General features: G+C 43.6%; 1 protein-coding gene across 1 annotated transcript in view; it reads left to right on the top strand.

Annotated features, from left to right (window-relative positions):
- CNBD2 (cyclic nucleotide binding domain containing 2) overlaps positions 1 to 4,740 on the top strand; it is a gene marked incomplete at both ends in the record, with an annotated part of 55,733 nt that extends 50,993 nt beyond the window's left edge. The window contains one exon of the mRNA XM_080684803.1: positions 4,422 to 4,740. Within this exon, the coding sequence (XP_080540929.1) occupies positions 4,422 to 4,740 (319 nt within the window). The remainder of the gene's footprint in view (positions 1 to 4,421) is intronic.
- Positions 4,741 to 13,988: the final 9,248 nt, after the last annotated feature.

Genomic DNA, 13,988 nt, shown 5'->3' with positions numbered 1-13,988 from the left:
GGTCTACCTATGAATTTATCTTTATATAACTAAGTTATGGGGAAAGCTACCTGCATTAGGATGTTCATAGCAGTCATATTCATAATAGAAAAACCACCACCACCCACACATGTTACTAAAGGGATAGTTTAGAAAATTATGATCTATGCTCTAGCCAGTTTGGCTCAGTGAATAGAGCATCGGCCTGTGGACGGAAGGGTCTAAGGTTCAATTCGGTCAAGGGCACATGCCCGGGTTGCAGGCTGATCCCCACTATGGGGGGTACAGGAGGCAGCTGATCAATGATTCTCTCTCATCATTGATGTTTCTATGTCTCTCTCTCTCCGTTCCTCTCTGAAATCAATAAACATGTATTTGAAAAAAACAAAACTTTGCAGTGTTATTTCACTGCCTATAGGATACAGTGTGACTTAATGCCACATAAATGGCTCTTCATGGTCTGACCCCTCAACTCCCCTGCAGCACCTCCTGCCACCTCTAACCCCTCCAACAACCTAGGCAGATGGCCTCCTGGATCCTCCATATAATCGCCTTTGCCACTGTAGGCCTTTCTACCTGAAATGCCACCCCTAATCCTGTCCCTCTTTTTCTAGTAAATTCCTGCTCGTTCTTTAAGATTCATCTTTTCAAGACAACCTTTCCTGACTTGCCCCCAGTTGGGGTTGTACCCCATTCTGCACACTCATTGTGCTCCCTTTGCAGCGCTATCACTTACCACACACATTGTATTATAGCTGTTGACAGCCGTGTAGTTTGTACATATCTTTTCTCCACCACTTGATTCATTGCTTCACAAAGGCAGGGATTGGACTTTATCTGTCTTTCATCTCTAGCACCTATATAGTACCTGGTAGGTAAATGTTGAATGAATGGGGGCATACTCATTGCAGAAAACTAGAAAATGCTGAACATTTAAAAAAGTGAAAACCAAAATTATTGCATTCCTCCACCAATCCCAATTAGTGTTTTGTGTATTTCCTTTTAGTATTTATTTACCACATGGATATATGCCAAATGTGCATTTACTATTCATACACACCAAGTTTTATAATGGGAATCATGCTGATTATAGAATTTTGCATCCTCCTTCCTTTTTTTCTTGTGGTGATATTGTGATCAGTCTTGGTTTTGCTGGCATGTGTGGGAAGCAAGTGATTCCAATGGTAGAGAAAGAGGTGTAAAGGCAGGAGATCTGTAGCTATATCCCATAAACACATGAAAGGATTTTATAGGGGATCTGTATGACCTTGGGTAAGTCATTTCCCCTCCTCTAGGCTTCAGACTCTAATCTGCAAAACAAGAAAATTAGACTAGGACAGTGTTTCCTAAAGTATGGAACACATTCACAGGTTTACAAGATGATTTTAGGCAGCATGTGGATTGACATTGTTAGTTTTAACAGCTATGTATTTATTCTAGTGGGAATTAGAAAAAAAGCATGCTTCGTTCACTACACCCATGACCTGACAGATTTTGTTGCTTAGAACAAAGCCAAAGTAAATATTTAAGTAAAAGAAACTAAGTAGATTTAAGAAAAAATCATTAGTAAATTAAAGAACAGATAACATGCAGATATGGCCCAAATTGGGGCAGTTCTGCGAGAAAAACAAGTTGGAAAACAGTGGTGGTTCCTTGAAGTTCAAAGATGCCATAGTTCTCTGGTTCGCGTGCACTACCAATATAGAAAATGGCTAATTAGAGGTAACTACCCAAGAAACGATTTAAGGAGCTTTAGCTCCTGCATAATGCCTGGCACATGATGGGTATCAGTTAATGCCTGTTGAATGGAAATTCAGAAAGGCTTACATAGACTCGAGGGTGGCAGATGTTTGGGCTGCCCAGTCAGCACTTTGTTGCAATCATTTATAATGCTGACAGATTGAATTCTGGCTTATTCATTAATTGTTGAACTCATGGTTTTCTAGATTGCTAAAGTAGGCAGAAATCATAGCCAGTATCTAGCTCAAATCCTCCATGTTTTAACTGAGTACCGTGAGGCCCAGGAAAGGGCCTGTGACATCCTATAGGTCACATAGTCACTGACTGAGACACCTGTCCTGTGAATGCTACAGGCTAGATATCCTGAAACCTCTCCCTACAAAACACAGTGAGTGCCACGTAGAATATAATCACAGGAAAGGAGGGAAATCTCCAAGGGCAAAATGGAGAGGAGCCTAAAAGCCAAAGCACAGGGGGATCTAGTGTTGGGATTGCCCAGCAATGACGGGGTTTAAGGGAATCAGGGTTGAAGTTGTACAGCCTGCAAGGACAGATGAAACTTTCAGTTCAAGTGAGGTAGGCAATGGAACTAAAGTGCCTGCATGAAGCTGAGGTCCCTAGAAGAGCTACCCTGCTTAGGAAAAAACTAGATTAGAAATCAGTATGACCATCAGCATCAGGAGGTAACATGGAATCTGGCCTGTCTTACCTTGGAAAAAGAAGATCCCCTAAGAATTTGTAATTGCCTGCTTGCCCCCTCAGGGTTTGGTGAGTCCCTTAGCCTCTTTGCCCCCAGTTTCCATGTTTGTGAATTGGGGTGGTTATGAGGATCAAATTAATTAACAAACATAAAGTGCTGGGCACATGGTAAGTGCTAAGTCAGAGTTAAATAGTGTTATTATCTATTATGTAAAAAATTGGGAGTTAATGGAAATTACGTGAAGACTTTCTAGTGGTGTGCTGGTGAAGGTTTAGCAACAAACTCTCTGGGAGGTGGGAGGTAACCCTGATTTGAAGTGTTTGACCATTCCTATTATGGACACACTCCCACCATGCCCAATTTCAAGCTACCAAACTGATGGAGTTGAGAAGAGATGCACACAATCATCTCTTGTGAGCTGGTAGGAGCTGACTTTGATACACCACTGAGACCAATAGGACTAGCTTGTACCCCACTCCAACCTCTGGGTTTTTTATTAAATTGCTCTCTATGGATCATAGTGGGCTCTGTTCTGGTCAAATAATGGAGCCAAAAGAATGTTCTAATCTGTTTGTGATTTATTAGATTTGCCTCTTTAGGTGAGAGTACAGGTGAGTCAATGGAAATTGAACTTACCCTTCACTTGCTGTGGTCTCAGAAGGAAATTAGCCAATGAGTGCTGAGCCCATGCCAGCCTCCCCCACTTTCCCCACCCTCACATGCTATGAGGGCAGGGGGCAAAATAGAGCTAGGACACCAAGGCCAGTCCAAGGTAGCTTCAATCTGCTTTCCATCTTTTCTTTATATTTTTATTGATTTCAGAGAGGAAGGGAGAAGGAGAGATAGAAACATAAATGAGAGAGAATCATTAATTGGCTACCTTATGCACGCCCCCTACTGGGGATTGAGCCCACAACCCCGGTATGTACCCTTGACTGGGACACTTCAGTCCGCAGGCGGATGCTCTATCCACTGGGCAAAACTGGCTAGTGCTGCTTTCCATCTTTATAGATATGCCTGCTCTGGATATTTCATACAAGTGGCATTCTACAATATGTGGTCTTTTGTGGCTTGCTTTTTAGCATAATATTTTCAAGTTTCATCCATGTTGCAGTAATACTTCATTCCTTGTTATTGTCAAATAATATTCCATTGCATGTGTATACCATACTTCATCTATTCATCAGATAATGGACCTTTGAGTTGTTTCTTCATTTTGGCTATTATGAATAATGCTGCTATGAACATTCTTGTTCAAGTTTTTATGTTGGCATATGTTTCCATTTCTCTTGGGTATATACCTAGGAGTAGACTTGCTGGGTCATAAATTACTATGTTTAACCTTTTGAGGAACTGCCAGACTGTTTTCCAAGGTGGCTGCACCAATTTACATTCCCATTAGTAATATATTGGAAACCCTGTTCCAGTATTTTCATATTCTCATCAACATTTATTATCTATCTTTTGAATTATAGCCCATTTAGTAGACATAAGTGATATCTCATTGTGGCCTTGATTTACATTTCCCTGATGGCTAATGGTCACATATGTAATTCAGTGGCCACATTAAAGAAGTAAAAAGAAATGGGTAAAATTAACTTTAATAATATATTTTATTGAATTCAGTATATCGAAAGTATTATCATTTCAACATATAATCAATTTAAAAATTATTAGATACTCTACATTCTTATTTTGTTGTAAGTCTTTGAAAGTGGGTGTATGTTTTAGACTCACAGCACAGCTCTAATTCATATTGGCCACACTTCAGGTACTCAGCAACCACATGCAGCTCGTGGGCGTTGTGTGGAACAGCACAGGTCTAGGGGAAGAAAGTGTGGGAAGGTAAAGGAGGCAGAGAGAAGAGTCTCGGAAAAGGCACAGAGTGGGAAGGGGCACACTGTGTTTAGGGATTGAAAGAGTGGTGGGAGGCAAGGCTGGAGGGGGCAGGGCACAGGGAGGAGCTGGCATGGGAACCTCAGCATCTATGCCTTACCTTCAGCGATGATGAAATGTGCCAGAAGTTCCTCATGGAGAACAGCTGGAATATCTTCCGGAAGGACCTGGTACATCTGCTGGTGGAGCCTCGCCGACGTCCACTACTCACCCCAATCCGGTACAAGAAGAAAGAGATCTACAACCCCAAGTCTCTGACTCTGGATTTGTGTAGCTTCAACAAGAAGACTAAACCTAATTATCCCATTTTTATGGCACCCCAGAAAAACCTCCCCCCACTGAGGGTGGTCCAGGCCATCAAGGCACCCCGGTACAAAATCCAAGAACTCCTGCCTCGGTACAAGAATGCAGGGGTCCTTGTTTAGACCAAATAAAGGATGGAGGCTTGGCCACTGTGTTTCTTGAATGGACACCATGGGAGTTGTGGAGCTTGGAGTGGGGGCTACCGGGGGCTGAGCAGTGGGTCTGGACAGATGTTTAGGGGCAGCAACTGGGGCACTGTTTCCCTTGACACTTGTGGGGCTGAGTGAGTGGATGGTCAGGAGGCAGGAGGCTGGACGTGGATGGGTTAATCAATGGAGATGCTCTCAGGGTGGGAGGGTTTTATCTGAAAAGATGGATAGGAGGCACAGAGGGGTTCAGACCAAAGTGAGCAAGACTGGGGTCGCGAACTCAAATGCCTTCCAAGGTCAAACAAGTCATCTAAAGGAGAGCAGCAGAAGGACTGGGGAAGCAACAGAGGATGGTGGGGACTGGTGCACATGTTCCCATCTCGATGGAGCAGCTGCCTCTTAGACCCAGTCAACTGATGCCATGCCAGGAAATAAGTGCAGGCCTGGTACCGCTGGCCTATTTTTCAAGAGAACCAAGAAATCCAATATTTAAGAAGATTCCTACTGGTTTTTAAATGTGAGCAACAAATTCGGATTGTTTTTGAAATACTGTGTTAGGCAAACAAAACACATACGTGGGCTGTGTTGGGCCTACAAACTGCTATTTTGCCAATGCTCATCAAGCACCTCTCTCAGACTGACAGGGCATTGCCAGAGACTGGAGTGAGGCATGACTATGGAGGAGGTATAAAAAGCCAGAGGTGGGCAGCATACTGACAGGAGCGGCATCCTAGGTCAAGGATGAGGATCAAGCAGCCTGAGAGAGAGGAGGCAGGCCAGAGACAAGGAGGTGGTTGATTGGACTTACAGAGGGCTCCCCAGTCTCTCTGCAGGTGGATCCTGAATCTGCAGCCATCTGTCACTGACCTAGGTTGGCACCACAGACCCAGCACCCACTTACCCCTTTCCCTTGGGAAATACCATAGTTTAGCTGTGACAGTGCCAAGGGGCCCTGGTGGAGGCCATGACAGCACAAGGTCCTGGCCTGGGGCCACCAGGAGAGATATGAGCCCTCCCACACTTACACACTCGAACACTCACCTAGCCCACCTCTGGCAAGGAGTGGAGTCTGAGGGACAGCTGAGTGCTGAACTGGACATCGAAAGCTCTGGAGAACCTGGCTCTGTTTTCATCTCCCTCAACCCCCTTGAGCATCTTGAGTTCTTTACCTGCACCCCAGTTTCTCCAGTGGCAAAATGAGCAAGTTGGATAAGATCAATGGTTTTCATGAGTGAGGGGTGAGTACAGTTTGAAAAACATATTCAACATTATACTTTTATATGCTGAATTTAAAATAAAACTTTTTATGTTGCACAGCAAAGGAGAAGGAATATGGAATTTTTCTATCAGAAGGGAGTATGGGTGGAAAAGGGTAGAGAAGCAATGAATTTAATCATCTCAGCTTCCCTAATAGATCCAGAAGTTCAAGGAGTCTGAGACATCTGTGGTAGTCCTGGAAGGGCTGTCTGTGACCTACAAGGATGGGTGGCACTGTTTTGGACCTAGGTAAGTGGAAATGTCTGACTTCATGTGGGATCTCTTTGCATGCAGGGCTGTGGCTCAAAGATGATGGTGTGGACATCTTGTTCATTCAGTTAAAATTTATTTATTAAGCACTTGCTATATAGCAGATTCAAAGGAGGATAAGAGGCAGTCTCTATTTCCTCTTATTCTCTAGGCCTGGGGTCAGCAAACCCTTTCTGTAAAGAGCCAAATAATATTTTGGGTTTCACCAAACCATGCAGTCTCTATTGTAACTACTCAGCTTTGTATGGTAAAATCAATTTTAGTGTTCCAATAAAGCTTTATTTACAAAAACAAGTGGCAGGCCAAATGTGGGCCGTAATTTGCTTACTCCTGCTCCAGGCAATAGGGAGCCCTTAAAGGTTCTTGAACAGATAGGATATGGGGACAGAAACTTATTACTGAGAACTTATTCCATGACAGCCATCTTGCTAAGCATCTGACTGAAATCTGATAACCTTTGGGCTAAGATCCCAGCTCTGCCACTTAATGGCTGTTGAGGACTAAAAGAATTGGTATATGTATAGCACGGTGGAGGATTATATTCATCAAGACTCCTGGATCCCCCTTCCTGGAAAGTGAGAGAAAAAACTTGCAGAACAGGAGGCAGATCATGTTTCCCAGGAAAATAGTGGGTGACAGAACAGACTAGAAGGGCAACCTGGGAGTAAAGACACTGAGTGGGGGAAAGAGACTGTGGGGCTGGTCTTCAGGAAGTCTTGAGGGGAGCAGAGAAAGAGCACAGCTTTTTCTGAAGCCACTACGTAACAGAAGAACCTGAGAATGAGGTCTAAAGAGGACTTCAAAGAGTTTTTCTGTATATTGAGAATGTGTTTCTCCTTTGGGATTTCCTTGAGAAATCAAGTAAGCATTTGAATAGCTCTTAACTATGTTTTATGCAGTACTGATGTTTCTTTGACTTCGGTAACCAAGAGAGAGGGCAACATGAGGCCCCAGCTATATTTGGGTTACCCAGATACAGTGCTCAATACACATTAGATGTTATTAGCACCTTTTTGACTGAGATCAATTTGGCCATCCGGAGGCTCTCTTCCCCTTTCAATGGGATAGGAAACCAGCTTTGGAAGGCTAAGCCTTAATCATCAGTGATAAAGGCCATCCCCAAGAGATTTGGGGTGAGGCAGTCCTGGCTGGCATCTTACCCAACCTCCTGACTCTTCACTAAAGTGAATGGTTACTGTCAACATTAAGGGGCAGCCTTGGAGGGAAGAGAGCAGAGGCAGGTCTCCAAAGCATTAATTAGCATGCACTGTGGGTGAGGGCGCTGTTGCAAGAAGGATGGGTGAAACAGTGTGGGAGGGCTTGTGGTTGCTTGTAAGTATGCGAGAGCCTCCTAGCTTCCAGGCTGTGAGCTTCAGAATGAGCAAGCAGTTGTTTTCAAGGCTCCTTCCTCCACACACACTCAGCAATATGGAGCAGGGATCAGAATCAGGCAGGGGAGGACAAGTTAGGATTTATTTGCTCATTCAGAAGGAGCAAATATGATACCCCTTGGCACAATGGTTAGCAACAAACTATGTTTTTAGTGCTACAGAGGTCCTCACTGCCCATCTGGGCACAGATTCTGGGGTCAGGAAGTCCACAGTGATCTGCCATGAGGCAGAAGGGCCTGGGCTCAGATACTGAGTGCCCAGCGTATGCCAGGCATTATGTGAGGTACTCATTAGAGACCATCACTGGCAACTAAGTAGGTGGCATTATCTCCATCTGACAGATGAAGAGCCTGAAGCTTAGAGGCAAAGCCTGTCTAAGCTCAATGGGCAATCAGGTGGTACACTGTTCCAGGAACTCCAAGTGCTTTCTCTGCACCCCAGAGCCCTCCTAGGCAGTCAGCATTACAGTGTATGTACTGTTACACCATGTTATTCATCTATCCCACATGCGCCACCTGTTTTCAAAAAAGAAATTCTGCACACACAACCAGGGAACTGTGCTGGAGAGAATATAATCACCCTCTGGAATTTTCCATATGTAAATAAGCCCAGTCATACTTGGAGAGGCACACCCAGGCCACGTGAGCTAAAAATATAGCCCTCAGCCCTAACAGCTTCCACTGTTTGGGGAAAACGAAAAAAAAAATTTTTTTTTGAAAAATAAACATGGGAGATGTTGCCAGTATTTGTTATAAGAAGTGTTTAAGATCCCATTTTGGGGTTGGAAGCAAAACCATTCTTTTAAATCCTCTACTCTTTTTATATAACTCGTGGAAAAAAAATCTTACCTTTCAATTATGGAAAGTCTAAAGGGTGAAATGAGTAACTTTGCAACTCCCAGAGTACCACCAGAGGCCGTTTTGCTGTGATACTTTTCTGTTATTTGGGGACTTAAGTAGTTAACCACAAGGGTTCTGAGTTGCAGAATCTGTAGTCACTGGTTCAGGGCCAACAATGAGGTCCAGTAGTTTCAAAGTGCTGAGAAGCAGCAGAAAGCTGAAACAAGGATTTTCATGGCTGCTGTCGGCTGTAGGCTATAGCCCTGCGGGGAGAGCTGGTGCAGTGGGAAGGTGGCATATTGGGATATGTGCTGAACGACTTTCAGCTGGGCTCCTTCCTTTCCTGGAGCTTCACTATCATTTGTAAAATTTGAAGGGTCCATAAGGTGTTCATCTGACCTCACCCCAAACCCAGGGTTGTGCAGAGCCCCTGACCCTCTCTCTTCTTCTTAAAAAAAAAAAAAAAAAAAGTATTTTTATTGATTTCAGAGAGGAAGGGAGAGGGAGAGAGAGATAGAAAAATCAGTGAGAGAGTCATGGATTCTCCTGCACGCCCCCTACTGGGAATCCAGCCCACAACCTGGGTATGTGCCTTGACCACGGAATGGAACCATGACCTCCTGCTTCATAGGTTGACACTCAACCACTGAGCCACGCTGGCTGGGCTCATTGTGTTTTTTATTTACATTTCCCTAATTAACAATGAAGTAAGACATCATTTCATATGTTTGCTGGCCATTAGTATATAATCTTTGAAAAAAATGTCGATTCAAGTCCTTTGACCATTTTTATGTTGGGTTGGTTTTGTTGTTAAGAGTTCTTTATGTATTCTGGATATTAACCCCTATCACATATGATTTGAAAATATTTTCTCCCATTTCATAAGTTGTCTTTTCACTCTGTTGATTGTGCCTTATTGCCTTTTAATAAAGTATTTTGTGAGGGAGGTACTTTGAATATCCCTTCTATTTTTTTTTTTAATACTCACCCAAGGATATTTTTTTTCCATTGATTTTTAGAGAGTAGAAGAGAGGGAGATAGAGAAAAACATTGATGTGAGAGAGACATCAATTGATTGCCTCCTGCACTCCCCAGATTGGAGCTGGGGATCAAACTTGCAACCCAGGTAGGTACCCTTGACCAGGAATCAAACCTGTGACCCTTCAGTGTGTGGGCTGATGCTCTAACCATTGAGCACACCAGCCATGGCTGAATATTCCCTTTCTTATAATGCTTTTCATTTATTCATTTATTTATATCAGCATTGGGCTCATGGTCTCCTTCATCATTCTACTAGAGGCCTGGTGCACGAACTTGTGCACCAGTAGGGTCCCTCAGCCTGGCCTTCGGGATTGGGCTGAAACCAGCTCTCCAACATCCTCTGAGGGGTCCTGGATTGTGAGAGGGTGCAAGCCAGGCCAAGGGACCCCACTGGTGCACGATTGGGGCCGAGAAGGGACACGGGAGGTTGGCCAGCCGGGGAGGGACCGCAGGAGGGCTCCAGGGCATGTCTGGCCCATCTTGCTCAGTCCCAATTGGCCGGACCTCAGCAGCAAGCTAACCTACCAGTTGGAGCATCTTCCCCTTGGTGGTCAGTGCACGTCATAGTGACTGGTCGACTGTCTGCCCTCTGGTGGTCAGTGCATGTCATAGGGAGTGGTTGAGCGGCCTTAGCCTATCATTAGCATATTACACTTTGATTGGTTGAACGGACAACTGGACACTTAGCATATTAAGCTTTTATTATATAGGATATTTTTATGCACAAATTGTCAGATGTGGCCAAAGGAAAACTGGCTTACTCCAAGCTGGCTTCTATTGTCCTTTTCACATGCTCCTATCATTTTCTGAGCACTTTCTTGTTTTCTGCCACATGGTATTCTAGGATCTTTTACTTTCCCTGCTGCAGCCCTAGAATTATCCATTTCTCCAAGGACCCTGTCCCTTTTAGTAGAGAATGGTATTTAGAAGCTTCTGGCCCTGTCTCTGACGCTGATAAATTTGTGGCTTTAAAAGGCCCAGCATCTGATCTGGAGAGGCAAACCCAAGTTTTACCACCAGAACGAACCCCTCATTTATAGATGAGGAGACTGAGGCCCAAATGGGATCATTTGGCCGTTTCCCAGTTAGAGAGCTTAGATGAGAGCTGCGGCCTCTGACTACCTACCTGTCCAGTGTGCTTTCCCTGTGATCCCAATGGGGCTGCAACCTCTCTGAACCTCTTTCCTCTTCTGTCCAGAGGACTAGCTCTGCCCTAGTGGTCCAGGACAGCTTTTCTAAAGAGCTAACCAGCCGTGGGCAAACTACGGCCCGCGGGCCGGATCCGGCCTGTTTGGCTGTTCTATCCGGCCCACGGAGCCGAAAGAGCGGAGGGTTCTCTTGCTCTCCCCTCCGCTCCTTTACTTTGAATTTGTATTAGTTCACACAAACACTCCATCCATGCTTTTGTTCCGGCCCTCCAGCCCAGTTTAAGAACCCATTGTGGCCCTCGAGTCAAAAAGTTTGCCCACCCCTGAGCTAACCTCATCTATTAGCTTTTTATGAGCCTTATCTCCCCCTGGTGACCTTTATGAGTGAATCCACCTTAGATTGCAGAGGAGAGCTTCAGCTTTTATCTCCAGCTCTAGTAGATTTGGGGCTTGCAGACTGGTCCCAGGCTGAGATGAGTTGTCCAAGTTCACCTGGTTCTCCCCCTTCAGACCAGAGATTCAAGGCCTATGTGCCTCCCTGAGGCCCATTTCAGTCAGCTGACACCTGTCTCATAGGAGCATCAACAGGAGAGATGGGGTGGAGGCCTGATTCTGTGTTGAAGTGGTGGGACGGGCCTGCTCCGACTGGTTCCCAGTCCACCCAGGTTATACCAATAGCACCCAGGGAAACACTAGAAACATTATCTCCCCACATGTGGAGGCGTGTCTTGAGCCTCACTTCAAAGTTGGGAGTAAGAACTCCTCTGGTATATCATTAGAGGTTTTCTGTGCCTGACTTGGGGGTGGGCGGTGTTGCATCTGACCTGCACCCTCTGGTTAGGTCAGCTATGGAATCAACTTCCAGCCTGGGAAGCCAACCATTCAAACCAGTGCCTGTAACAGAAATGCAGAATCAGTCCGTCAAAAAAGCTGAGCATTTGTTTTCTTTGCATTCAAGACATTTCCTAAGCTCCTAAACTCTGGCTATGTGTCAGCATTGTGTGGCATCCTGTGGTGCAGGGAGGATTTAGGCCTGAGCTCAACCCAGTAGACTTTCAAATAACGATGATACAAGTGGGTTCCATATATAAAAGGCACAAATAGCCCTGGCTGGTGTGCTAAATGGTTAGCATTGACCTGTGCACCAACGGGTCGAGGGTTAAGATTCTGGTCAAGGGCACATACCTGGGTTGCAGGTTCTTTCCCCACCTCATTGGGGAATTGATGTCTCTCTCTCTTATCACTCCCTCTCTAAAAAATAAACCAGTGGAAATATCCTCAGATGGGGATTAACAAAACAAACAAACAAAAAGGCACAAATAGAAGCTGCAAGAGAAAGAGCATAACTTGTGACATTTGGTTCTGGCACTTTAATTCTCAGGTGTCAGGTTCTCATAGGTAAGACTGTATATAAATTAAAATTTGAGTTGGGCAGTTTGAGTTGCTAAATGAAAATGTAGAAAGGGCACTATAGGCAGAAGGAATAGCTTGAGCAAAGTTGGAATCACCAACCAAAGTGCAAGGTTAACTTAAAGAACAGCAGAGCTCCCAGGAGTGCTAACATCAAGCGATGGATGAAGGTATCACAAGACGTGGAACTTCAGATACCTCCGAGTCCAAGCATGAAGGGTGTGAACACAGTGCTTCTATGGAGCATGCTAACTTTACAAGCAATGAAGACTTCATATAGGCTTTTAAAGTAACATTTATTTTTTTAAAGTTAACATGTGCATATATAGGAAACTGAAAAACACAAGCAAAGAACAAAGCCATCCATAATCACAAGCAGTTTAAAGTCTGATGTGTCCTTCTAAGTCCTGTGTATCTACACAACTAAGCTTTCATTTTTATGTACAAAGATGGTACAGTTATGTATCATGCTTTCTCACACATTATGAATATTTACCATTTCAAAGTCCCAAAGCTGTGAGTATTTTGATAACCATGAACACCCTACACCAACTCAATCTGGAAGAAAATGTAATCCTGCCTTACTTGGTGACAAAAATTTCATAAAGGACAAAAATAGCAACAGACCTCTAGATAAAAAGATATTCACAAAGTTACAATTAAAATACTGCGTTCCCTTAATGTTCCATTAAAAATGAGACCCATAGCAAGAGTACACAAAGTATAATGCTTCTAAGAGAATTATGATTTATACTTTAAAATATTAGCAAGGTGGCAAGTTTTGACTGAAGTACTTAACAACATAGTCCTATAGCACAGTCTAAAGAGATGCACGCACATCAGTGGTTATCACCACCATGTGAATATGAACACATCCACACACACCCTTCGCATGAACAAGTCCTGATGTCCATTTCTCAGATGGTTCAACAACTTCATGTCCAAGATGCCTCTTTTCTAACAATTATAACAAAAAGATATTTACAAATCGGTTAATTCACTAGCTCTACTTTTTATCAGACATTGTCACCTCAGGACGTCTAAAAAACTCCAATGTTGCAAAATAAAGAACCTTGTCCACAATAAACACAGGAACTTTACAAAAATGCATATAGACCTATAGTTATAACCTAAAACTTTCTTCTAGGTATGGAGATATTAGCAAAGAGCCCTTCCCTTCACCCTTCCTCTTCTCCCTCCTCCTCCACATCAGTGACTAAATACAGAACACCTGGCTCCAAGAGGTGGCTTAACAAAGACACTCCCAGACGACAGTCCTTCCTAAAAACTAACAAGGGGGCTTTTATAAAGGGATTATTTTACTACCTCTACTTTTAATATACTTCAGGCATTATCCTTGAATACACAGCAATATTAACTAATATGCACATATATAACAATTGTTAGATAATTTTAATTTCTCTAAAGACTCATGGGCACAGAACCCTTTTTTCTGTACTTCCTTCCCTCCCCCTTTCCTTGTGAACAGTCAGCATACTCTCCAAGACATCAAATTTAACAATTCCATTCCTCAAATACCACCATTCCTATAAATTAACAAAAAAAATACTTAAAGGGTGTCATTTTAACTCTTTTAACGTATGTTGTGCACTTCCAAACATCTAGAAAGACTAGCCATCTCAAATAAGAATTTGTTTGATTAAACTGCACATAGAGGCTATAATCTGAAAGTGTCTTCTGAATAGGAAGGAACTTTCTGGTCTAAAACCCTTCCCCTTTTCATCTCTATCAACACAGTGGACAGTACAATAAGCATCTGTAATGCTTAAGAGAGGATTTTAACAATTTTACTTCTCATGTTTTCAGAACAGTTCTTAGGAATCTAACACAAACTCTACACCATG

Source organism: Plecotus auritus (assembly GCF_963455305.1).
Source record: "Plecotus auritus genome assembly, chromosome: 8".
NCBI lineage: Eukaryota > Metazoa > Chordata > Mammalia > Chiroptera > Vespertilionidae > Plecotus > Plecotus auritus.
Note: the sequence above shows the minus strand (reverse complement) of the source record. Positions and strands in the feature narration are given on the sequence as shown.